A 26,882-nucleotide genomic window follows, 5' to 3' on the forward strand; every position below is an offset into this window, starting at 1 on the left:
TCTGTGGGTTTCACTAGCCTGGTCTGGACTCCTTTACCCATCACTCGTTCTTCTCTGCAAGTGGATTCCAGTTCAGTTCAGTGATTAGTTGTGGGTGTCTGCTTCTACTTCCACAAGCTGCTGGATGAAGGTTATAGGATGGCATAAAAGACAGTCACCAATCTCATTATCAGGGGAGGGCATTTAAGGTAGCCTCTTTTATGTTGCTCACATTGTTAGTTGGTGTTATCTTTGTAGATCTCCAGACCTTTCTCTAGTGCATGATTTCTCTGTAAACCTAAAATGTTTCCTTCTATTAAGGTATCTCCTTTTTTGTTTTCTTCTATTCTTCCCCTGACTCAACTTTTCTGCTCCCTCGTGTCTCCTCACCCCTCCTCCTTTCCCCTTCTCATTCTCCTAGCTCCCTCCCCTCCTCCTCCCTTGCTCCCAATTTGCTCAGGAGATCTTGTCCCTTTCCTCTTCTCCAGGGGACCATGTATGTCTCTCTTAGGGTCCTCCTTGTTTACTAGCTTCTCTGGCAGTGCTGCACACATACTTATTGCATGAAAATTTCCTGATGTGCAGACTCTGTTGTTCATGTCCCCATGCCAGATGTTAAGCACAGCACCTGGCATATATGCAGCATGGATGAATGGATACATACATGGATAGTAGATACCAAATTTATGTTAAAAACAAAACAGAAAAGAAGACAAATCTAAAGGTGTGGACTGTGGTGTGGATTTTAGGACTAAGTTTCCAGATTTGCTCTGCTCTTTTGTAAAAGAAAAGCACCCAAATCATATTTTATAAGTCTGCCCAATATTTTGGGAGGTTCACAAAATAAAAATCTATCAAATTCAAGAGGTACCTGGTAAGGAAGAATATGTGTTTATTTCTGTTGTGATCCTGCTGATTCAAACTCCTCAGTATTGGGACTAGAAGTTTGTGAAGAATTGTGCTGGGATTTTGATAGGGATTGCAGTGAATCTGTAGACTGTTTTTGGCAAGATTGCCATTTTCACTATGTTGATCCTACCTATCCAAGAACATGGGAGATCTTTCCATTTTCTGGCATCTTCTTTATTTGCTTTCTTTAATGACTCAAACTTCTTGTCATATAAGTCTTTCACCTGTTTGGTTAGAGTTACCCCAAGATATTATATATTATTTGTGGCTATTGTAAAGGGTGATGTTTCTCTGATTTCTGTCTTAGCCACTTTATTGTCTATATATAGTAGAGCTACTGATTTTTTGAGTTAATCTTGTATCCTACCACTTTAATGAAAGGGTTTTCTGGTAGAATTCTTCAGGTCACTTATGTAGACTATCATATCATCTGCAAATAGTGAAAGTTTGACTTCTTTCTTTCCAATTTGTATCCCCTTGATCTCCTTTTGTTGTCTTATTGCTCTAGCCTTGTCTTGTCTTTGATTTTAGGGGAATTGGATTGAGTTTCTCTCCATTTAATTTTATGTTGGCTATTGGCTTGTTATATATTGATTACTTTTCTTATGTTGAGGTATGTTCCTGTTATCCCTGATTTCTCCAAGACCTTTATCATGAAGAGGTGTAGGATTTTGTCAAAGGCTTTTTCGGCATCTAGTGAGATGATCATGTGGCTTTTTTCCTCAGTCTGTCTATATGGTGGATTATATTGATGGATTTTCATATGTTGAACCATCCTTGCATCTCTGGGATGAAGCCTACTTGATCATGGTGGATGATTTCTCTGATGTGTTCTTGGATTTGATTTACAATGAATCTGTACATTGCTTTTGGCAAGATTGCCATTTTTACTATGTTGATCCTACCTATCCAAGAGCATGGGAGATCTTTCCATTTTCTGGTATCTTCTTTAATTTCTTTCTTTAGAGACTCAAAATTCTTATGGTACACATCCTTCACATTTTTGGTTAGTGTTACCCCAAGGTATTTTATGTTGTTTGTGGCAATTGTAAAGGGTGATATTTCTCTGATTTCTTCTCCACCAATGTGTCATTGGTATATAGTAGGGCTACAGATTTTTTTGAGTTAATCTTGTATCCTGCCACTTTGCTGAAGGTGTTTATCAGCTGTAGGAGTTCTCTGGTAGAGTTTTTCAGGTCACTAATTTAGACTATCATATTGTCTGCAAATAGTGAGAGTTTGACTTCTTCCTTTCCAATTTGTATTCCCTTGATCTCCTTTTCTTGTCTTATTGCTCTAGCTAGAACTTCAAGTACAATATTGAAGAGGTATGGAGAGAGTGGACAGTCTTGTCTTGTTCCTGATTTTAGAGGAATCGCCTTGAGTTTCTCTCCATTTAGTTTGATGTTGTCTGTTGGTTTGCTGTATATTGCCTTTATTACTTTTAGTTATGTTTCTATTATTCCTGATCTCTCCAGGACCTTTATCATGAAGTGGTGTTGGATTTTGTCAAAGGTTTTTTCAGCATCTACTGAGGTGATCATGTGGTTTTTCTGTTTCCGATTGTTTATATGGTGGATTACATTGATGGATTTTCATATGTTGAACCATCCCTGCATCCCTGTGATGAAGCCTACTTGATCATGGTGTATGATTTTTCTGATGTGGTCTTGGATTTGATTTGCCAGTATTTTATTGATTATTTCTGCATCAATGTTCATGAGGGATATTGGTCTACAGTTTTCTTTCTTTTTTGTGTCCTTGTGTGGCTTGGATACCAAGGAATTGTGGCCCCATAACAGAGTTTAGCAATGCTCCTTCTGCTTACATTGTATAGAATGATTTGAAGAGTACTGGTATTAATTCTGGTGCTTCTTTGAATTTCTGGTAGAATTCTGTGCTGAAACCATCTGGCCCTGGACTTTTTTTAGTTGGAAAACTTTTGATGACTGCTTCTATTTTGTTAGAGGTTATAGGTCTACTTAAATTGCTTATCTGTTCTTGATTTAATTTTGGTATGTGATATCTATCCAGAAAATCAAAATCATCCATTTCCTTTAAATTTTCCAATTTTGTGGAGTACAGGTTTTTAAAGTATGACCTGATGACTCTCTGGATTTCCCCATTGTCTGTTGTTGAATTTTGAAGAATGATTTAAAAAATGTAAGTAGGCTATGTTTAAAACAATGCTTTTCAAAATGCATAAAACTGAACAAATATATAAAATATTTTGACAATTATTCTTACTTTAAAAAACAATCAGTAAAATAATGCTTCATCAATTACATTTCTGATTTTTATTATATTCATATATCTTGATCACAAGCCAGTTCCTAACTCTTTGCAGAAAATGGAATACAAGAAAAAAGATTCTTTTCCTATATTTGTTTTTGTTAATCTAGTATCTTCATTATCTAATTTTAAAAGCCACAAAAGTTTTCAATTATTATTACTTTCAGTTGGTCAATATTATTGATAAATACAAAATTATCCTTTGTTTAGAATAACATGTTAACCTATTATTATTTTAATTACCATTAGTAATGTAATATAAATCATTTAAAACACATAAAAATAAAGAACTTATGGCCACTAGGCAATATTTACAGAAAAAATTCCTCTAAAGAGAAGAATAAACATATCCAAGAAGACAATAGGACAAATAAACAAATAATCAAATGAAATCCAAAAAACTCCACAAAATAAACAAAAGTACAGGAATTGACTCACATCTTTCAATAATAATTGTAAATATTAATGGTTCAAATTTCCTAATAAAAAGATGCATACTAAGAGATTGGATTAGAAAACATGATCCATCTTTTTACTGCTTACAAGAAACACACCTCACAACCAACTATAGACCTCCCCTTAAAAGTAAAAGAATGGAAAAAGGCATTCCAAGCAAATGAATCTAAGAAACAAGCTGTGTATATATTCTAACAACAAAATAAACTATACATTTCGAAATAACTGCTTCAACTTAATAAAGGCATAAAACCTAATTAAATAATTATTATAGTTGATTTTTCTAGTAGTAAAATTGAATGTGAATAAATACTGAAATGTCAAAATAAGATATTGGATTAGTTCTCATAACCATCTACATATTTATCTAAACACCAAAAATTATATACCAATAGTAACTGTATGTTTTGCTTCCAGTTTCTAGTTCCATTTCTCACTGTGTCTAGGGACCTCAAGAAAGTTTGTTACAACGCTTCCACTTTTCACCATTTTGGGCAGTCCTTTCATTGGAAGAAATTGACTGAAACTAATGTACAATAAATAGTAAAATACAGCTCTGGAGAATACACAGGGGGGAAGTACTTTCTCTAATGACATATCAATTGTTAGAAATGGCAGGTGTATCAGTGTAAAACTGTGAATAGGATTCATGTAACCAACACGCAGCAGATGCAATAACCACTTAACTGTGAAAGCAGAGATGACTTTAATTTCTCTCTAACCCTTATAGAGTGCAGGTTCTGAATCTGAGCTAGCAAGCAGCTACAGATCCATACCTTCATTTTTATGTGGCTTTTTTTCTGGTAATGATGTCAAACTCTAGTTTTACAATGTCAACACAAGAATAAGACACAACTTTTGACAAATAATTTTCACATGCATTATAAAGTGAACAAAGACAATGATCTTTCTTCCCCAAGTTGCTTTTGGTCATGGTGCTTTATTACAAAAATAAAAATTCTAACTAAATAAAGATGAGAAACTTTGTGATTTTAATTTCACTTGAATAAAATTGACTACCCCTTTTAAATATGAGAAGCTAAATTAAAATGGCAAATAGAATTATTAATTCCACTTTTCTGCAACATCCCACAAATTCTGTGTTGCCAAATTTTCATGTAATGGGTTAAAAAAAAAACTTAGCATCGCATTTCTTTTTCAAGATGTCAAATAGAGTGAATATTAATTTAAATGCATAAATTGCACTTAACCATATTAGTTTGATAAATTATGTCAGTGGCAGCTACAAATGTGATTGCTATATATGGAATCATTTCTGTTGATAAATACTTCAAGCTACTAGCAACCTATGGCCCTCAATATGAATAACTTAAAAGAAGAGCTTCATCTTAGAGCCAAGACCTTCTAATGCACACCCCAAAAATCCAATTGGTAGAATCTGTATTTTTAAAAATCCTATGATAGAATTCCACTACTCTGCAAAATCAGCACTGAATTAAGACACAAATATAAGTGTTTGAACTTCAAAAACCTCTCTGTTTTCTGATAAATGGGCAACATTATCTTTCGAATTTTTTTAAAAGGGCAGCACTTAAGGGTAATGAAATCATGTCCACTGTAACTATAATGCTACTTTTGTTCAATAATTGTAGGTAGAAAAAGAAAATATTTTATGAGTATTTAGCAGAATATAAGTGTTGACCAACAATTATATAATTTCCTTAACAGGAAATTACATTGATGGTGATATTTAGATTTTAACCACCTAAGGATATAAGTAAGGAAGATATGGTGGTTTGAAAGAATGGCCCCCAAAGGGAATGGCACTATTAAAATGTATGAGCTTGCTGGAGGAAGTTCATCACTGAGAAGGTGGGCTTTGAGCTCTCTTTTGCTCAAGATTCCCTCAGAGTGACTTTCAGTTAATGTCCTGCTGCTTTTTGCTCAAGATATAGCCAGCACCATGTCTGCCTGCACACTGCCATGCTCCCCATCATGCTGATAATGCACTGAACCTCTGAAACTGTAAGCAAATCACCCCAATTAAATGTTTTCTTTATAAGAGTTGCCATGGTCATGTTATCTCTTCACAGCAATAAAAACTAAGATAAGATATAATTATTAACTAATTTAAACAGAAATTCCCTCCCTTTGACACCACAAAATGTTCTAAGAAGATTGCAGAACGATGACTTTTTGACTTCACATGTGTGAGTTTTCCACTGATTTTGTTAAATAATCATGTTAGTTAAAAGTAAGTCACCATGATGTTTTAAAGTTGAAGTTAAAACATCAAGTAAAGAATCAAGCTATTATAAGCACTACAAAGACGTAAACATTTATCTTCATTTCTCTAATCATAAATTCTCCTGAAATGAAATGTAAACACTTGTCCTGTTTGAAGAAATATTCTGAGCCATTGAATTCAACACACTGCATTCATTAGTGCTGGGTTTGGCAAAATGCCAGACAGGAGAACAAGGCTCTAATTTCTAAACACTCTGGAAAGCTTATTATAGCTTAGGCTGCAATACAAAAGTAAAACAGACAGATCAAGCACACCTGAATTCTACCATCACTTTTATATGGGTCTTGCTGATCCCCAGAGATGAATTTGATTAAACAGATAAAGCAAAAACTGTACTGTTAACAATTTGTTACTAGGATAAATTTATGCTTTAAACTGAGTGATAAGAGCATACTAAATTCAGTCTGACATTAAATGTTATTAAATATAAGATATCATCATTGTTTGGCCAGCATTGGCATGCTTTGTCATGGAGAAACTCCATGCAATAAGACCACAAATTTGGGGTGATAAGTAAGTCTAGTGAAGATAGAATGTTAGATGAAAATGATCTGTGGGATTTTTTTCTTTATTTCTTCACTCTAACAAGAGACAGTCCTGAGAACGAAAATAATGGGCTCTCTTTTACACACACACACACACACACACACACACACAAGTTAACATCAGAAAAGAGTAAAGGTTGTGGTATTCTAGGTCTGACTTGGTCAAGCATGCCTGCAACTCCATCATGGGAGGCAGGTATTGTACAACTGGGTGTTAGAGACTAACCTGTGATACATGAAGGAAAAAATCTATCTCTAAGACAGTAACAACGAAACTGATGGGTCAAACAGTTGAGAGTTTGCTTGCATATTGTGTCTATAAGGAATCAACAGAACATTATATACTAGAAGAAGATTCCTAACACCAAGCAGACAATTAAATTTTTTAAGTTTTGGAGCTTGTCCTGGAACTCACTCTGTAGACAAGACTGGCTTCAAACTCACAGAGATCCTCCTGCCTCTGCCTCCCAAGTACTGGGATTAAAGACATGTACCACCACCACCTACCTCAGATTGGATAATCTTATAACTTGTTTTTCTGACTTGCTATTTGAAATAACTCAAATTATTATAGATTTCTCATTTCAAATAGTTTTGTTGAATACCAGTAAATAAATTATAAAATTCCCAGGTGGCTTTAATTTATATATTCTTTCACCATGAGGCATAAGGGTTAATTATTATCAATTTATTACCCAAAAGGAGAGTTAGTTCTAAGAAATAAAGACTTCATTAAGGTTTTCTGTATATGATTTCAAATTACTACAAGTTAGGGATACAACACTGAGTTAGGGATAAAAGAAAATTACCTGTTCAGACACCTGCTAAGATACAGCATATGGACAATAAAATAACTTGGCAAAATCATTTAGAGAGTAAAATGATATGGAATGCTGTAACCATTGCTTATGTTAATAAGCAAGGTTTTCTCTGATGGTCAATAGTGCCGAAGTCACAAACACACTTCTTTTGTTTGTTTTCTCTTGTTCCTTTATAACTTTACACCTTTATAATGTTCCACCCAGAACCTGGACCATATTTTGTGACAGCTTTCCCTGCTGTTTTGAGCAAGGCTAAGGAAAACATGCTGCAATGTTAAATTATTTGAAGTTGAAATCCTTATGCATATTCTATTTTAAGAGCTGTCTTGTGATTGAGATAGTTTCTTTCTTAGAAACATAGAACTATTTCCTGACTGAGCAATGAAGCTAAAAATAAAATATGAGTACTTGGAGATTACACTTGTTCAAACTCTATTAATTATTCCAGAATTTAATGGGATTTAATCAATATTTAGCATATGCTCTAACGAGCAAATAGGCAAATGAGATACGTACTGTATTTTTAAAGATTCACCAAGTTTTATTCCCCTCCCAGCTTTTTATGTAGCACACACAAAATTGATAAAGGAATTTGGGGGTAAAATTACAGTCCCACATTTTTACATACAAGATATCAGTTTGTACATGTATTCAGGAAGGTGACTTAAAATTTAAGCTGTTTTCCTTTTTCTGAGAATGCAGAACAAGATACCCTTACAGATCAAGCTAAACTCAAAGTGTCATTCTCTTTGTCCTTACAAGACAACCTCCATATTTCTGGAAGGAAACTAACATACTCAATCCTCTCTTTCAAAAAATTAACTCAAGGTCCCCAGTAGTTTTAACCATAGATGAACTCATGCATTGCTTAGGAACAATATAGTCCTAGAGACATGTCATCTGGTGATGTCATTATTGTGGGATATTGTGGGTTAAGTAGTTATACCAACAAGGACAGCTATGATGTTATTAGATGGCTTCATCTAATGGGTTTATCATAGTATGTTCAGCCCTACATTGATTAAAATATCCTTAAATAATGAAAGATTATGTAAGAATTTGGAAGCCATTTAATAGCTTCATGATAAGCACTCCCTTGTATGTTCTGCCTTCCAATAAAATCCAAACCTCTTATGCATTGTATGGAAATTAGAATCATGCTGCCTCACGGAGGCTGACATAGTGATCCTTATAAGTGACACAGTAGTATCTGTCACAGAAAACATTTAAAAAATTTTATTATCATTCCACTAGATGATAGGAGTCAATTTTAAAATATGCTAGACAGCACCTTCAATGAATATTTACTGTTATGCCAGGCATTGCCTGACCACCTTATCACATATTTCATCTTTCATGATGTCACTTATGTACATCCATCCATCTTATGTACAGGAGATAATAGTGATAATAGTCACTATTGATAATAGTCTCAAGCATATGAAAGGTTAATGTTTTTATTTCCTTCACATCTCCTGTCTTAAGAATGATACTTTAATAATAAGACATTTCACATATGCCCATTAAAATTAAAAAATATTTACTCGACTTCTCACTGCTTTGCACTCTTCACTTAGTTTACTCATGTTCTGTGCACTTCATAGGTAAATTTGGGACCAATTTACTTTATTACCATTTGGTGATAAAAACTGTCTTTACTGGATAGGTTGTTTAACTTATAAATAATAGAAAGTTAAGTGGCTCACAGTTCCAGAACAGACAAGTTAAGATCCATGACAACACCTGGAGACATCCTTGCCGCATCATGAACAGCAGGAAATGTCACAAATCAGAGCATATGGGCAGGGGAGAGGGAAGGAAGATGACATCTTTATAAAGATGCCATTCCTGTGTGATGAGCTCATTCTCATGATGAAGACATTAATGCATTCTATAAGACAGAACCCTCATTCCATACTCAGCTCTTAAAAGATTACGCCTCTTAACTCTATTGAACTGGGATTAAATTTCCAACACATGAATGTTGGAAGCACATTCAACCATAGGAAGAGCTACGAAATACTCAAATACCCAGGAACAAGTCCAGATGTCCCTTTGTCTACAAAGGGGTAATCCAATAAATCTATGATAAATCCATTGTGTATTAAAAATATTAAATCAACAGAGCACTTAAGGTCAGTCATGGTTGCTTATCTATTTAACACCAGCACTCAGGAGGCAGAGCCAGGCAAATCTCTGTGAGGTCAAGGCCAAACTGGACTAAATAGAGTGCTTTAAGCCAACTAACACTATGTAGCCAGACCCTGTCCCTGCAAAAATGCATTTAATACATCTCCCCTCCCAAACATCATAGTTTAGCCTTGGATATATTAAACATCTTAAGAATACTTACATTAGCCTAAAATTTGGCAAAAAATAATATAGACCTAATAAAAAGTTTATTATCACATATAATTTATTCAATATAATACACTGTATATTAATGTCTTTTACCCCTCTGATCAAATGATATGTAAGGACCTGTAGTTTGCTGCCATTGCACAGCATCATCACAGAGGGTGATACCACCAATTCAGAAACAGATCAAATCTGAAGGAATGTTTTCTACATACTGCACAACTTTACATAATCATACAGTAGAAAAATGATGTCTAACTAGCAGGGACCATCCTCAAGTACATATACACTAAACACACAAAATCTAACAAGTGAAAAAGTTTCAACTCTAACTTTGATTATGGGTACAGTGTCATGTGTTCAAGTGTGGCCGTGTGCATGCAACCAAAAAGTATTGTTTTATTTAGCAACCATTTGATATAAATATAACAACTAATATCACTTTCATCACAATGAATATGGTTTAATTATACATTATAAAATATATACTAGTGTAGTAACTGTCCATGTCTAAGCCCCACCCCCCAAAAAAAGAATTTTTGAAGGCTGGAAAAAATGGTTCAGTTGTTAAATCTCTTGTTTCTCTTGCAGCGGACTCAGTCTTGGTTCCCAGAATCCACATGTGGCTCACAAACATCTGTAACTACAGTTCCAGGGAATTCAGTGCATTCTTCTGACTGCTACAGGCACCAAGCACACATACAGTGCACATGCATGCATGCAGGCAGGCAAAACCTAATATATATAAAATAAAAATAAATTTGTTTAAAACTTAAATTCTGTCAGTCAGTCTTTGATAAATATGTTCAGAATTGTGCCCATTGTTAGTATACTTTCTAAAAAAAGAATATAGAAATTTGCTTTGTCATCATTATGATACTGGTATCTTTACAGGAAAATGTTTTAATAAAATGTCAAGGGAATTTTTTAATCATTTCATAAAAAAGGTTTTTCATCCTTACAAAATATCTGATTGTTATATCAAAATTGTATTCTCTTGAACTTTAAATTATTAGGAATCCATAGTTTATATATGTTCATGTCCTTTTAGTTTTAAGATAATATAAATACATTACAAAATATATACATCTGTTTTTGTATGTGAAACTAAAAGAATAATGTAAGACATATGTAGATGAGACTTACAATCTTTCCTATGTATCTATTGTATTCTTAGCATCCTTTATGAGAAATAGTCTGCATTAACCAAGGATTCTTAATTCTGGGGCCATGATTCTACAAATTGCAGTGAATGGGGCTCAAATTATTTTTAAGATGCTCAAAATTAATGTAAACTTTGTACACACTGTGTGATTTCATGGTGAATACCTCTGCAGCCTGCCTGAAGGCTGAGATCAGTTGTAGAAATCCACAACTGAATGGCAATGAAGTAGTAGTTCATATACACTTTATGATGTCATATTGGGTTTTATATTCCAGGTTGTTCACATGATAGAATAATCTTCCCTAAGTCGCTGAGTATAACAGAGCCTCAATTTCCCAACCTATAAAATAAAGAAAACCAGACCTACTTCATATGTGATCTTTCCATGAAGTTAATGAAGGCTAAAGACCAGGTTTCTGGAAATGTATTGAGGCTCTCATTGGATTTGGGAAATTGTCTTGTTTTTTATTTTTTTGAAAAAAAGATTCCCCACAATTTGAGCATATTCATAACCTAGAAAATTGGATCCTTCTTTTATTCATTTAAAAGTTTATACAGAAGAAAAATTTAAATTACATATAAAGCTCTGTTAATAAACTAGAAAATAACAACACTTGGTTAGTGTTCATTATTATTGCTATTATCATATGCTATAGGTAATTTGCCTTCATTTATTTTTGAATTGCTGTGTCCAAATGATTGCTTAATACCTTCAGTAGTGTGGGTTAGGAATATTTAAAGAGAAGCTTAATGTACCAGCAAAGTCACCTAAATGTATTTAGAATTCAACTTGGCATGAAGAAACTCAAGAATTAGACATATGGGCTGAAGAAAGGGATAGCCTTTGGGTTTTAATAAAGACAATGTTTATATTTTGCTGAAAAATATCAAGATGTTTATTCAGAGAAAACTGATATCATGCAGAGAAAAGTGCCTGAGATCTCATACACTTGTCAGTTGGCAGATGCAAGAGCAAATGAGAACTCACCAGAATTATACAAATCTTATTACCTACACAGAAGCAGCCAAATTGTAAAAATGGACATGCACACATCTGAGTCATATTATTGGAATTTGGAGCATATGATACCTCTTTTACATAAACACATTCATATATCAATTTACAATTCCTAAAAAATGGTATCATACTTCCCAATACTATATCTAGATAGTACAAACATTTCTATAAATTACAATTATATAAAGAACCATAAATATTAATGAATTATGATTAATCTCCACTTGTGTTTTTTTCAAATTAGTAAATATACATACACATATATATACTAGTTATAAACAAAGCCTACTGCTCATCAGAATGATGTAATTTATATTTCAAATAATAGGTGTTTAATATTATCTCTCACCCAATTTAACTGATTATGGAAATATTCTCTACGATTTAGGATAAAAGGAATTTAAAGTAAGTATGGCACAGTTGCTTGTGGCAATGCCTTAAATCCTGGGGGAATTTGTAAATCAATGTTAGCAGGAAATGTACATGAGTTATATATGTTTAGTATAGATGTGCATGATCTAATGTAAAACTCTATTCAGAGAAAAATATTTGTCTTGTACTTCAGTCAATCATGAAGTCCCCTGATGAATTAGCTAGAGGACAGCATGAATGTGGAAATTACTGAGTTTTACTTTGCTCAGTAATAATAGCAAAAGTTGTAAGGGATTTTCCAAGAGTGACTTTAATAGCCTCCAATCACAGAGCTATTTCCTGCTTCATGCTGTGTCCGTTTAGCAGGACAGAACTGGTCACCACGTTCTTTGTGTTGCTCTTCAGAGAAGTCATTCTCACTGCTGAAGAACTGACAAGGTAGCTGGTTGACCTCTCGGGGTAGGACTTCCTCCTGCAACAGAGCTGACTGTTGAAGTGCTTCCTGAAGCTTTCGCTGAGCAGGTAAAGAGCAAAGGGATTGACACAGGAATTGCTGAAGCTCAGAACCCGGGCCACTAAGGTGACAATCATGTGACCCAGAGAAGGGTCGATCTCCTTGTAGTTGAAAGACCTGTACAAGTAGAGGACGTGGTTGGGAAACCAGCAGAAGACAAAGCAGGCCACGAAGACGAGCACAATCTTAGCCAATCGTTTCCGGGTCTCCATCTATAAACAACAGCAAAGATACCCATTGATTGGTCAAAGGGAAAGAAACATAGCTGACACCAAGAAATAGAATGCAGTTGTACTAATGATGCATCTTGGTGCCCTAAGTTAGACAATTCAACTGTAGTAGTAATTATCAATAAAAAATTTATAGTACTCAATGTGTCCTCTCTAGATGACACAGCATGGATGTAGGACATTCATGGCAGTCCAAAACTGGGGACTCAAGTTCAAGCAAATTGGGCTTTGAGATGATATCTTGGAAAATGTCAAGACTCAGTTACCCAATCAGAGCTTATAAAATCTCCAAGGGAAAATTTACAAAAATAAGGCAGAACCGACAGCATTTAAAAAAAAAAAAAAAGTTGTGGATATTCGGAGAATTCAACTTAAAGGAAATCAAAACCCAAAACTCAAACAAACAATTATGATAAAATTTGGATTTTAGAACCCACAGTAAAATGTCTAGTTATGTAAATTAAAGGACCTGATGTATAAATGTTTTGCTTCCATGATTCCAGATACTTAGATAAGAAATGATTGATTTATCTGAAACATTGGTTAGCTATCTGAATCTTTAAAATGAATGTCTACTCTTCTTGTCAATATTCATTAATTAATGAAGGCTACCCTGCACCATGGAAACTTCTGACAGCTCCTGCTGCTGATTGGTGGGTGGCTCAAAGATCTCTCTCCATCTACACCCACAAGTAACACTAGTAATCTCAGATTTAGTTTATTTGCATTCAAATTGCCAAAAAGCATCCATCGCCTCCCTGTAACGTTTGTAATTATGGAAGTTCTGGCCCATTTGTGGTTTTATCTCTAGGAATATAGAAACACACAACTAGGAATTTCTACACAGTAACATTCTTTCACTTTCACACAAATAACTTTAACTGAAATTATTATTTCATGATCTTTAACCGAAAAAAAAGGGTTGTAGCTAATCTACATGTGACCAACTTTCAACTAATGTTGGGGAAGATTGCATAGTTGTAATAGACCAACGGTCCCAACCACCTTTGGTACCACATTCATTCTCTCTGGTTCTCTGCAGTTCCTAGAGCCTCTCATTCTGCTACCCACTCAAATCCTAGGCCCAGCCCTAGGCACTGCCCTATCCTTGTTACAGAGGCATCTTTCTTCACATTTCACATCACCCTTTCAGGGATACCAGGAAAAGATAATAGTCAATTTACACTTAAAATCTGAACTTTTCAGACAGATCTTCATCTTCATACAAATATTTTCATGTATTTTTTAAAAAACAAACATCATTTTTATTTATTATCCATTCATGTGTATGTGTGTGTGCATGGCTTCAGGGGATCCTCACACTGCTAAGCAGTCTGTATACAAACTGCCACCAAGCACAAAGTTTTAGTTTATACTGATGACATTCCAGTTCTTTTCAAAGGCTCTGATGCCTGATAAATGGTATCCAAGTGGATCCCATTTATATGTGACCCAACCACATATAAGAAATTCCCCAAGATCCTATCTGTTAAGGAAAGAGAAAGCCCAAAGGTGCTCTTTGTATTTTGTGGGATGATTAACAACCCATAAAATAACACACACACATGCACACACACACACACACACACACACACACACACACACACACACAGAGAGAGAGAGAGAGAGAGAGAGAGAGAGAGAGAGAGAGAGAGAGAGAGAGAGAGAGAGAGACTCAGCTTACCTGCCTTTTGGTATGTTCATTGGATTCTCCTGGAAGATTGTGTGCACTTTTAATTAAAGTCTTTGCGATGTGGTAATAATAAATGCTGATAATAACAAGTGGTATGAGGAAATAAACAAGAAAAATAAGCACTGAGTGAATCTTGGGGTGCAACTCATCTGTTTGAGGGTAGGGTATACATGCTGTGAAACTGCTGTTATCCAAGCTACCAATTTGTGCTACTTCCGAAAACACAGCTTCAGGGACTGCCAACAACACAGAGACTACCCAGATGCCCACAGCCTTCACACTGGTCCACAGCACCACGCCAGAAGTCTGCATGTCCATGGGATTCACGATAGCTCTGTACCTAGGACAAGAGGCTCAAGTTACTCTCTAGAAAGAAAGGAGGGAAGAGTGGAATGAGGATAAATGAAAGAAAAAAGGCAAGGAAGGGAAGGAGAGGAGGAAGAGGGAGGGAAGAGTGAACTAAATATCCTTGGCAGAATAGGTGCCAACACTTCTTTCTCTGGCTGTTTCCTAACATATGGAAAACACAAATTCTCTGGCATCTCAGTGTCTCCAATTCATTCCAGGGCTTATTGACACAGAGCATAGTGAAAAAGAAAAAAAATTTAAAGTGGAATCTCCTAAGAAATGGTGATTGGCTCTTTCACAATGATTTTATCTCCAATCAATGTACAGTAGTACATGTATCATTTTTCATTGAACTTGATCAGCTATTAGATTTTCTTATTTGAATGCTTTCATTTCCTATGTCTCAATTATGCTTGCTATCTAAGGGAAAGTAACTGAGTTATCAAAGGTCTGCAAAGCAATGCAGTTAAATCCTACCTTGATTCTATTCTCAAAGCTTCAGAGTTTGGGACTTTCAGCATTTTTCCCTAACATTTTCCTAATCAATAAACCCTAGATAGGAGTCCAGTGTGGAATTTTTTCCACAATGCAATCTAAAGAACTGAAAATGGAAGAGTATTTTGTTTTTATAGACCTATTTTATTTTGTTAGACCACACAGCAGCCTACCCTCTCACATCAAGGACACTAGTGGCTATATGTAGTCATGACAAGTGGTAAAGGACTCACATTTTGAGACACAGTGTCTTAATCCTTAACTTCTCATGAAGTAGTGATACTTCAGACAAACCAAATTGTATATAAGCAAGCTGTATTTGTCTTTAAATGGTTTGAAGTTGTATCTAAGAGATAAATGACAAAATATAATAAAAAGTGATTTCAGTCAGACCACTTCATCATTGCCTATGATATCATTTAGAAAGGTCACTTAAGGTCTTTTTATTTTCACTCTGAAGCAAGAATAAAAAATATCTCCCTCCCAAAATTTATTTATTTATTGACCTATAATGGTTATCAGATATCTGATGCAGGCAACTTACCAAAAATAGATAGATAGATAGATAGATAGATAGATAGATAGATAGATAGATAGATTTGTATTTTTTTATTGGAGGAAAATGGATAAAACAGCTAATAAAGCTCCTCAATGATTTAGGTAACCAAGAACCACAGGGGATATTCTGAATACCCCTGATATTAAAAAAAATAGAATAAAAGGAAGATACCCCTCTCCACACCATCTGGTACATACTCATGCAGAGACATAGTCTTAGGTAATTGGAATAGTAAATTAAAGCACCCTAGACTGGGTGATTTATGAACCCCAGAAAGTTATTTTACAGTCCTGAAGAGTGCGAATCCAAGGATAAAGATTTTGACAGATTCAGAGCCTGATGAGAGTGCCCTTTCTGGATAGCATGTGTTAGGTCCAAAGCAGCCTCCCACACACACACTGGCCAAATGGCAGTGCTAGTTACAGTGTTCTAAACAGAAGGACTCTGACTGTATAAACAGAAGGATTTTACTGGATAAATAGAAGCCTAACCTCAGAATCTCTTGGGAATCTCTTAAGGCTGATTTCTGTTACCAGGAAATCCACTACCTCCCTCCTAGACTACCACAAGGACCTGAACAAGGGCATCTAGTTCCCGATTGGTCTGAAACAACCTGATCAGCTCAAAGTCCCACCCCCTCATGATGATTGTGTAAAACCCACTTGCTTTCCCCACCAGCTGATACCCTCTACTCTCCAAGGCAGTGTGGAAGTTTGTTTCTACCCATAGAGTGCTCCAGCCAGTGCCTTGGCTTATAGATGTGTTAGTACAGTCTTCCACTGGGTTCTTCTGGCGCTGTTCTCACAATGACCCTACTCTAAAAACTTAATCATCTCCCAAAGTTTCCACTACATGTCACCATTGTTTAGTGGGAAAATATTTCAATTTATGAATTTTAGGAGGACACAAACCTTCAGGTTATAATAGGCACTGTGCCCCTTAAAAGATGATAGAGAAATGTGAATTGTTATAAAATGTGTAAACTGTTCATTGTGATAAGACTACTAACAATAGGCCAAAATTCATTTAAGAAGGTGAACCTAGCTGGAAAGTAGGGCAAAGATGATTAAGACCTTTTCAACAGTGATGATTTTTGTCACCACCTGCAAGACAAGAGGGCTATACCTCAGGGAGTCTCTAAATGAAAAGACAGTAGTGCAAATTCTATAAACAAAGAATTACACTTTGTTTATAGTGTAAGAAACAAAAGATTATAAAAGTTGTCAGTACTGGAACATAGCTTACAAACGTAAATGAGCATTTGTTTTTTGTTTTGTGGGGGAGGAGAAAGTACTAGGTAATAAGCCCAGGGAATCACACATTAAAGACAAGTACTCTACTACTGAGCCATAGACCCAGCTCTGAAAGAATATTAATGCTGTAAGTATATCTTTGGAAGAATATAAAGCAATAAGTAAAGTCATCTAATGCATATTAAAGTGGGCATGTTTTATCATGCTTTCTTCAAATATTTACATAAAACATGAGAAAGATGTCCCTCATCATAAAACTTATTTAATTAAACTCAGTAGCATAATAGATATGTGTAAAATGTTACATTTTCCCTTAAAAACAGTCTCAGAGAGATTTTTCTAATTGAATTAAAGAATAACCAACCAAAAGACAGACATAGGGAAGTATAATCATCATCATCCATGCATTAAGCATCAATGAATAGATTTCATCAACTTGAATCTCATTTATAGTATCTGATTGGAGTATGAATTTAATGTAAATATAAAACTGAATTTAATGATAATATAAAATAAATAGGAAATTAGATCCTTTTTACTTCTTGCAAAAATCATCAGGACATGTCAAAAATCTCTGTTTCTTTAAACTTGTCTAGTTAAACAACAGTCTTTTTCTTATTGAACTTTATTATGCAGGAAGGATGCCAACAAGGAGTCTGGGTGTGAACCATCGATTAACAGAAGCAAGGCTCTTGCTCATTGTTGCTCCTCTAGTACACAGTATACTATTCAGAGCAACCAGTGTGTTCTCAGTAAATGGTGATGGGCCTGAGTATTAAGGATCTCGTTAATTAAAATCAATTGTGGTGAGTGGAGCTGCTAAATAATGGGTTGAGACAGGAATGGTGGTGTACAATGGAGACTGTCTGTAATGTTCAATGTGTATCAAGCTTCAGAATCACCTAAAGAATTGGGGGACGGGCAAGGAGGACAAATTGGGTTTTACAAAGATTGAGTGACAGAGTCTCTAGGATGTGAATTGAGAGATTCTACCTTTACTAATATTTTTCAAATCTGCACATAGATCATCCTTAGAAGCAACTAGCAGTGGGCATCATTCCAGAGCAGTGGGGCACATTCACAGTGAATTTCTGGAATCAACAGAAATCTGGTACTTAGAGAATCAGATGCCTTCTCTGATTCTCATATTAGGTAAACACTACTTTAGGAGCACAAGTTTTGTGATATTTTGTCATCCTTCTGCAGAAAAAGTATGTGTTTATAAGGATTGCAATGAGAACCCAGCTGCCATAAAATCCAGCCTGGCACATTCACATCTTACCATGTGTGTCACAAGGAAACAAATAATCACATAGCTATAACTGAATTGTGGAAACAGTGTTAATATTCAAGAATAAAACAGTGCATTTTAAGTCAGTGATGCTACTTTTAATGAGAAGGAAAATGGAAGCAATCTAGCAGTGATTGAAATCAACTGAGTAAAAGACATAATTTACTGCAGTCAAATATAATGTAACACACTTTATTTAATATAAATGCAATAAATTGCAGAGATAGCAAATTCTGTGACTATAGCTCTGTAAACATCACAGCTGGGTTCTTAGTATAAATGGCAACTTTTCTTTTGTGATGACAACTCAAAAGCTCTCAGAAAAATTAACTACCTTTTGTGAAAGTACGGGTCATCCTACATTTTTCAACTTTCATTTTCCCTACACTTGTTTTCCTCCCTTTTATCCTTGTAATGTGTTATTGACATTTTTATTTAAGCTTCATTAATTGGAGCAAATTGAAAACAGTCAGGGAACCCCAAAAGAGGCAATGTACCAAAAGGTCCTAAATGCAGGAGGCTCTTCAGTCTTCTCCCTCTGGTCAAGGAAAACTTACTTGTTTCCATGACAATAGATTGAAAAACTTGTGTGAAATAAACTCAAGCTCTGAGTTTTGCTACCAATACTATGAGTTAAAAATGAATGCTTAGTGTCAAGTTCACCTATTGTGATAGCTAATCATTGTGTTTTGTTCTAATTAAGTTTATTTCTTTAACAGTCTGATTAAAATGGGCTTCTGAAGAAGAGCAGCCAAGTTCAAATGGCATATTTTAGCTCTGAAGTTCAAACAAAACTTTAAAAAAGATAATAAAACTGGTGCCAAGGAGACAAAATAAGGTTCATAAGATATTTAAAATTTTTGTCACTTTTCCAGGAGTGACTTAAAATAGTATGCTACATAAACTAACTACTACTCAACTAACAACAGCATTATAAAGACTTCCCACTATTTCCAATAAATATTGACTCTTCAATTCCAAATTAGTATAAGGACAGTATAGCCAGCCCCCCAGAAACTCAGATCCAGACTCACTGATAATTAAATAAGGAGAGTGAATGCCATTTTATTTTTATAACCAAGTTGAATTGTTTAGCAAAATAACTTCAGTCTTTCATTCCCAAGAGAATGAGACCACAGCTCCAATAATGATGCCAAATTATAAACTTTGCCCCCAGCCAATCTCCCAGAATTCCCTCCTGCATAAAAGACCTGAAAACATGGTGCAGGCAGCCCAGGCTAACAGTCCTAGCCTCCTTTCAGGAAGCCTGGATTTTCCTCCCAGCAATCACAGGAGGACTTATATTCTCTGAGCTTTGGAAGCCACACATGGAAAATGACAATGTTGAACCAATTGATCTACCAAGTAATACAATGAATACTTCACACTGCTAGAGTGTGAAAGGAGATTGATAATGAAGACTGTGCCCATAGCATTGTTTTAAGACATTAAAATTTAACATCATTTGGGGAGAAATCTCTTGATTTCAACAAGAATTAGAAGAACTTAAGATTTTCAAACAAGATGTGAGAGCCTATTTTTGAAGCTTACAATTCTTATTGTTTTCATTAGACAAGTAGTATTACTTCAAAATGAAAGTGGTGCACAGGGTAAATTAGGCGGTTTCCTCAAGTTAAATTTAGTGTTCTAATGTACCAGAATGCCACTCTACTGAATCAGAAAGGATCCTGCTTAAGTTTAGACAAACAGAGGGGGAAAAAAATCCCAGAAGACACTTGAACTTTAACTTGTTTATACTGTAGATCTTCTGTGAAGTGCATAGTAAGGTTTCCAAAGTGTGTGGGGAAATGCAGGCACTAGAGTGTGCAAGTTTAAATTTTTACTATTATTTAAATAGTTTGCACATTTTTTTAAAACTAGGCTTCCATTATTTATATACATACACTTACCCATCTCCATCCCCAACCTATCCTAACATCCTTTTTCCTGGGCAGGTGCATTCCAATTCCCAATAATCCTAGTCCCCTGACCCTGTCCATCACTTTTCCAGTTTCTCCCCATGCTAGCTGTACTCTTACCTGTCCGCGCTGAGGGCGGTGAGCGTGAACACAGAAACCCCCACAGAGGTGAGCTGGATGGCAGGGATGAGTTTGCAGCCCAGCTTGCCGAACACCCACTCATCAAAAAAGTAGCGGGAGGCGTCCACTGGAACGCAGGTCAGCAGCAGCAGCAGGTCTCCAGCCGCCAGATTAGAGATGAAGATGTTGGGGACGCTCCTCATAGCGCTGTTAGTGAGGAATATCTTCACCAGAATGATGTTACCCAACAAGCCCACAGTAATGATGACTAGGTAGAGGGATGGGATCACACAGCGGATCACCAACTCCGCGGTGGTCCCATCCGAGTGGGGCAGGAAATCTTTTTCCCACACCTCAGGAACCAACTCACTCTCATTCGCCTCCATGGGCAAGGACAGGTTGGAAAGAAACCTGGGGGGCATGATCTTTTTTCCCAAAGAACCCGCAGGAGTTTTCAAGCACTCGAATGTCTTGAAAAGTGCAATGACGAGCACGACGTGGGTTTAATTGATTTGCCTCTAATCCTGGCAAGTTTCTGGCTTCTGGGACTGAGCCACAGCGCTGGTCCCGAAGAGAAGTCTGAGCGATACGCTCCGGAGCTTTTCCCTAGGAGAGGTTCCCTTCACTACTGCAGGTTTGCGATTTAAACTCAAACAAAAAGCAAGCAGTTGAGGCTTTACTCCGTTTTTAAGGCTTATTTCCCGCTAGTAGCAAGCGGGAGAACCAAGGTCAGTCCCTGCGGGACAAAGAACCCTACCTGCCCCACTGATCCGCCCCAGGAACGGAAGTCATCCGGGAGCTGTCCAGCCGCCAGCGGCAGCTGAAACGCTGGCTCTAGCGAGGGGCCTTTTGTGTTCACCCCCAGAGCTTTGCTCTTCTCTCTGCCGTTCCTGCTGTACTGCTGTGTGCAACTGAAGGGGGGCTGAGTCCTTTTTGTTCATTCTGTGTCCCCATATACATCCATCCTCAACCGCCTCTGAGCAGGAGATGCCCACGCAGGAAGTTTGTGAGCCTCTGAGGATTGAAGCTCTGAGCTGGCAAGTTCCCAGTCATAAAACACTGAATTTAGCAAGCCAGCCAGGGACAAAGGACGAAGTCAATGGAAGAACTCTCTTTTCTCATCCTCTGACCACCAACCCCATCCCATATCTAGAAACTCTTTCCTGCAGGTGATGTTTAACTCAGATTTTCTTGAGATATAACATGCATAAAGTTCACATCACTTAGAGGTATGCTTTACTGTCAGAGCAATCTAGTTAGTAGAAAGCACCACTACGCTTGCCTTCACCTTAGCTGTCTCTTGAGGATCACAGGAGCAGAACTTTTCGGGATCCAATCATCTAACTTCTTCCCTCATTATATCTGTGGGAGCTATACATGTTTTGTGAAGAGCCTTTTGTAAATATACAACTGGTACCTATCCATTCTCATGTTCACTAACATTTGGAAGCCTCACAATTTTAGCCGATTTAAATAAAGTTTATATGAACATTTCTGCATATGGCTTCTGGTGCACACAAACACATACACAGATAAATTCCATGCTTGAATTTGCAAGTCTTAGAGCTTATGTTCACATGTGGTAAAACTTTGTTTGTTTTTTTAATGTGAATTACCAACTTGTTTTTCTTTTTATATTAGTTTGATTTTAGCACTATGTGTATCTCTGTATGCATATATGCCTATAGCTGATAATTCCATCCATAAATTTAGACACTTAAAATATGACATATTCATTTTCTAAAGCATGATGTTATATGCCAATCAGAGTGGTCTTGAGTTCTTGGGCCCAAGTAATTCTGTTGCTTCAGTTTCCCAAGAATCTGAAACTATAGGACCTAACCCTGCCCCCAAATTGACAGGTTCACAATCTGTGAATTGGAATAAAATAATTTCCTGAATCATCACTATCATCAGAATTTTATACAGAAAAGACTGCTCAGGGCCAGTGGGTTGGATCAATACATAAAGCAGCTGTAGTGCAAGATAGGCCACCTGAATTCATCCCTGGAGGCAGAATATGGTGCAGAAGAAGAGAAGCAACTGGGATGTGCTACTTCTGATTTCCACATGCATACCACAGCCCAGCCGTACATACACAAAGCATAATAATGATTTCAAAGAAAATATTTTTAAAACAGCCCAGATATAATGGCCCCAAAATTAGACAAATAACACTCTTGATGTTGGGAAAGGTGTGTCTGGGTTGGAATGTTAGAAGATAAAACTGAACAACTGGGAGTCAGTAAAGAATCATCTTTAATGATCTACCCATGAGCTGATAAAATGTACACAGGGGCAAAGCCATTTGTCAGTTTAGCAGCTTTTCAGATATAACCTACCAAAGAAGATTTCACACATGAAGGTAGATATTGGGAGTATAATCAGTTTTTTCTAACTAAATTTCAAGTCTGTGTTATACTCTTGAATTTCAGTGCTTAGTCCATTGCAAAGTTTAGATTGGCTAAGTGGAATTTTCATGTCAATTTCTTTGAATAAAGGAATATTGTTTCTATTCCTGTCCATTTTACTTTTGCAAGATAACTAACATTACTTATAAATTGAAATATGTCTGTAGAAATTTTATCCTCAAGGTTAAGTTTCTCTTAAAACATTGACGGTCTCTTTTTTATTTTATTCTATTTGTTACACATATGTCTGTGTGTGTGTAAATATGCACCACGTGCTGAATGTTTTTGTTGCATGTATATGGTTTCAAGGCTGACCACTCTGTGTTGGAAACTAATAAGGGGGCTCAATAAGAGGAAAATTATGCCTCTCCTGGTAATCATTGGTTGCCTGTAGTTTTTCATCTGGGGTAAGACCCTGCGAACTATTTCCCCCATCCACTAATCTGAGCATGTCTGTTGATGTTGCCATTGTTCTAGTACAGTTTATACAGCCATTTTTAGGAAAGACTACTTCACAGAAGACTCCCTGATATTTTGAGTCTTGTAATCTTTCTGTCACCTGTCCATAGGTGTTCCCTATGCCACAGATGTGGGAGCTCTGATGTAGGTCTATCTGTTGGGACTGTTCTTGCCATGATGTCTGCATTGTGTCCAGATGTGGCTTTCTGATCCAGCTTTCATTTGCTAGTAGAAGGTTCTTTGATGAGGGGTGTTAGCTATACTTCTCGGTGAGAATAATGATAAGATTTAGAATGCAATATGAGATTAGTGCTGATCTAACAAAGTGATGGTAGTAGATTCTTTCCTAAGTTCATGACCTTACTACCCCTGACAAGCTGGCTAATATAGTGCTATGCATGATTTCTCTCCTATTGAGTGGGCCTTGAGTCCAATGAGACAGCTGTTGGTTGGCACATACATGTGAGAGCTACTCATTACACCTATTAATATCTTACTGTGTTGGTGATTGTCATGGTTCATAGAGCTGCAGCTGGATGGGACTATTTAGCTGATCTCATTTCTTCTCAGCTTACATGGTATTTTCTGGAATCTAGGAAGACATACAACAGGAAAGAGGCTATAAAGTGGGAGTCAGCTTGAATTATTCTAAGTGTATGGTATCTTCAGCAATAGGGATCCACCCTCAAACCTCAACCCCTAAGAGGCAACCTATGGCTACACTGATAATCTCTATTGTTTTGGGAATCATATGGACTACCCTGAACAACCAATCAAAAGGAGGTTTCTTGTGCCTGGTACTATATTATTCTATAGTTATCATATTTTAATGTATGCATATGAATGTATGTGGAAAGCCACAGTGCTGTATAACCTTCTTCTGATTATCTGTATACTAATAACGTGCTGTATAACCTTCTTCTGATTATCTGTATACTAATAACCATTTACTTAAGAAAAGTGTTTATTCCAAAGGCTGTGTTAGCAAATATTAATGGACTCATAGAAAAAAGACATTTGTATTGGATGTTTTTTTCATTTTTTAAATAAATCTCTGTATGTATTTACTTAGAGGTTAAGGTTTATGGTAAAGGTGATTATATACTATTTGTCAATAATGGCTATTATGAAATTTCATCAATGATTATAAATAAGTAACAACTATTAGATGCATCCCAAAATTACAAGTAGACTATGAATGTCTCTCACTTTTCAACAAACATCAGAAACAGGCATGCACTGTAGAAACAAAATGTTTATTTTATCCAATGTGCCATCCATCTGCTGAGAATTATATCTCAATAATAACTCTAAATATTCTTTGAGTTGAGTACTTAAGTCTTTTATTTTACATAAGACAACTAAATGACTGAGGTAAAATGGCTTCAAACTCAATAAAACTGTGTTCTGAAGCTTGTTTTATGAGTTCAATGTCTGTTATATCTCTTTGTTCCTTAAAAAATACATGGATAATATCATTAGACATGGTTCCATGGGTAAATTCTGTGTTGTGTAAGCATGGAGACCAGAATTCAGAACAACAACACAAATGTAAAACCAGAGCAATTAGGCATACATCTGAAACACCACGAGTTTAAAGACAGGGACAAGCAGATCCTGGGGCCTTCCTGAAGGGATAGTTTACTCAACATTGAATACTCTAGTTTCAATGAGAGACTCTGTCTCAAAAATTGATGTAGAGTGATAAAGTAAGATAACTGAAAACATCATCTGTCTCCCCATATTCATACAGAAGAGTGCGCGCACACACACACACACACACACACACACACACACACACACACACCACATATACATATAACACAAATGATGAATTAAAACTAAATGAGATTAAAAATATTATTTTTAATAAGAATAAATGTAATTCCTATGTAAGAAAAGAGTGGGTTTTTAACTGTAAGATATTGAATGCTCATAAAATATGCATTGTAGATTTTATGTCCCTAATACAAGAAAATATAAAGAGCTACGTCCTTGTTTCAAATTTGTTAATATGATTCTTCTGTAAGTGAATTGGAACAATTTGAAATGTATAGCACTGTCATAATCTTTATCTCTCCCAATGTATTTCCCCTCAAATTATTATGAAGAAGTCAAATGTTATATATACTGCTACATTTTATGAACTCACATTTAAGAGATTTGGAAACACAAATGTATCTTCAATTACTATTGATATTTAATAATTAGAGGCACTGCAATCAATGATATGATAACGGAAAAGAAAATGTATAAAGTTTGAGAAATGAAATAGCAATACAATATGAAATCCTAAAAGAGCAGAGTGACTGGCAGAATGATAATTAAAATCAATGAATCTGTGGATTGCTTTTGGTAAGATTGCCATTTTACTATGTTAATCCTACCTATCGAAGAGCAAGGGAGAACTTTCCATTTTCTGGTATCTTCTTTAAACCTTTCTTTAAAGACTCAAAATTCTTACTATACAGGTCTTTCTCTTGTTTGCTTAGTGTTACGTCAAGATATTTTAAATTGTTTGTGGCTATTTTAAAGGGTGATGTTTATCTGATTCATTTCTCAGTCCATTTATTGTCTAATATAGAAGGGGTACTGATTATTTTTAGTTAATCTTGCATCCTGCCACTATACTGAAGGTGTGCCCTAGTAGAATACTTCGGATCACTTATGTAGGCTATCATGTCATCTGCAAATAGTGAAAGTTTGACTTCTTCTTTGTATCCCCTTGATCTCTATTTGTGGTCTTATTGCTCTAGCAAGAACTTCAAGTACAATATTAAAGAGATATGGAGAGCGTGGACAGCCTTGTCTTGTCCCTGATTTTAGAGGAATCACCTTGACTCTCTCTCCATTTAGTTTGATGTTGGCTGTTGGTTTGCTGTATATTGCTTTTATGATGTTCAGGTAGGTTCCTGTTATCCCTGATCTCTCCAAAACCTTTAGCATGAAAGGGTATTAGATTTTGCCAAAGATATTTCAGGATATAGTGAGATTATCATGTGGTTTTTCATTTGCAATTTTTATATGGTGTATTACATTGATACATTTTCATATGTTGAACCATCCCTGCATCTCTGGGATGAAGCCTACTTGATCATGGTGGCTGATTTCTCTGATGTGTTCTCGGATCCGATTTCCCAGTATTTTATTGAGTATTTTTACATCATGTTCATGAGGGATATTGGTCTGTAATTCTCTTTCTTAGTTGTGTCTTTGTGTGGCTTAGTTACCAAGGTAATTGTAGACTCATAAAAAGATTTTGGCAATGTTCCTTCTGCTTCTATTGTGTGGAAAATACTCAACAAAATATTGGTGAAATCATCCAACATGATCAAGTAGGCTTTATCCCAGGGATGCCGGGATGTTTCAACATACAAAAATCCATCAATGTAATCCACCATATAAA

At 35.9% G+C, this 26,882-nt stretch overlaps 1 protein-coding gene across 1 annotated transcript; it reads right to left on the bottom strand.

Moving 5' to 3' along the window:
- Positions 1-12,508: 12,508 nt before the first annotated feature.
- Positions 12,509-21,028, bottom strand: Nmbr (neuromedin B receptor). Its single transcript, XM_027401886.2, has 3 exons — positions 20,607-21,028; positions 14,613-14,961; positions 12,509-12,910 (listed from the first exon to the last, which is right to left on the bottom strand). The coding sequence occupies exons 1-3, from the start codon at positions 21,026-21,028 to the stop codon at positions 12,509-12,511; spliced, it is 1,173 nt and encodes a 390-aa protein (XP_027257687.1).
- Positions 21,029-26,882: the final 5,854 nt, after the last annotated feature.

This window comes from Cricetulus griseus, chromosome 2 (genome assembly GCF_003668045.3).
Source record: "Cricetulus griseus strain 17A/GY chromosome 2, alternate assembly CriGri-PICRH-1.0, whole genome shotgun sequence".
NCBI lineage: Eukaryota > Metazoa > Chordata > Mammalia > Rodentia > Cricetidae > Cricetulus > Cricetulus griseus.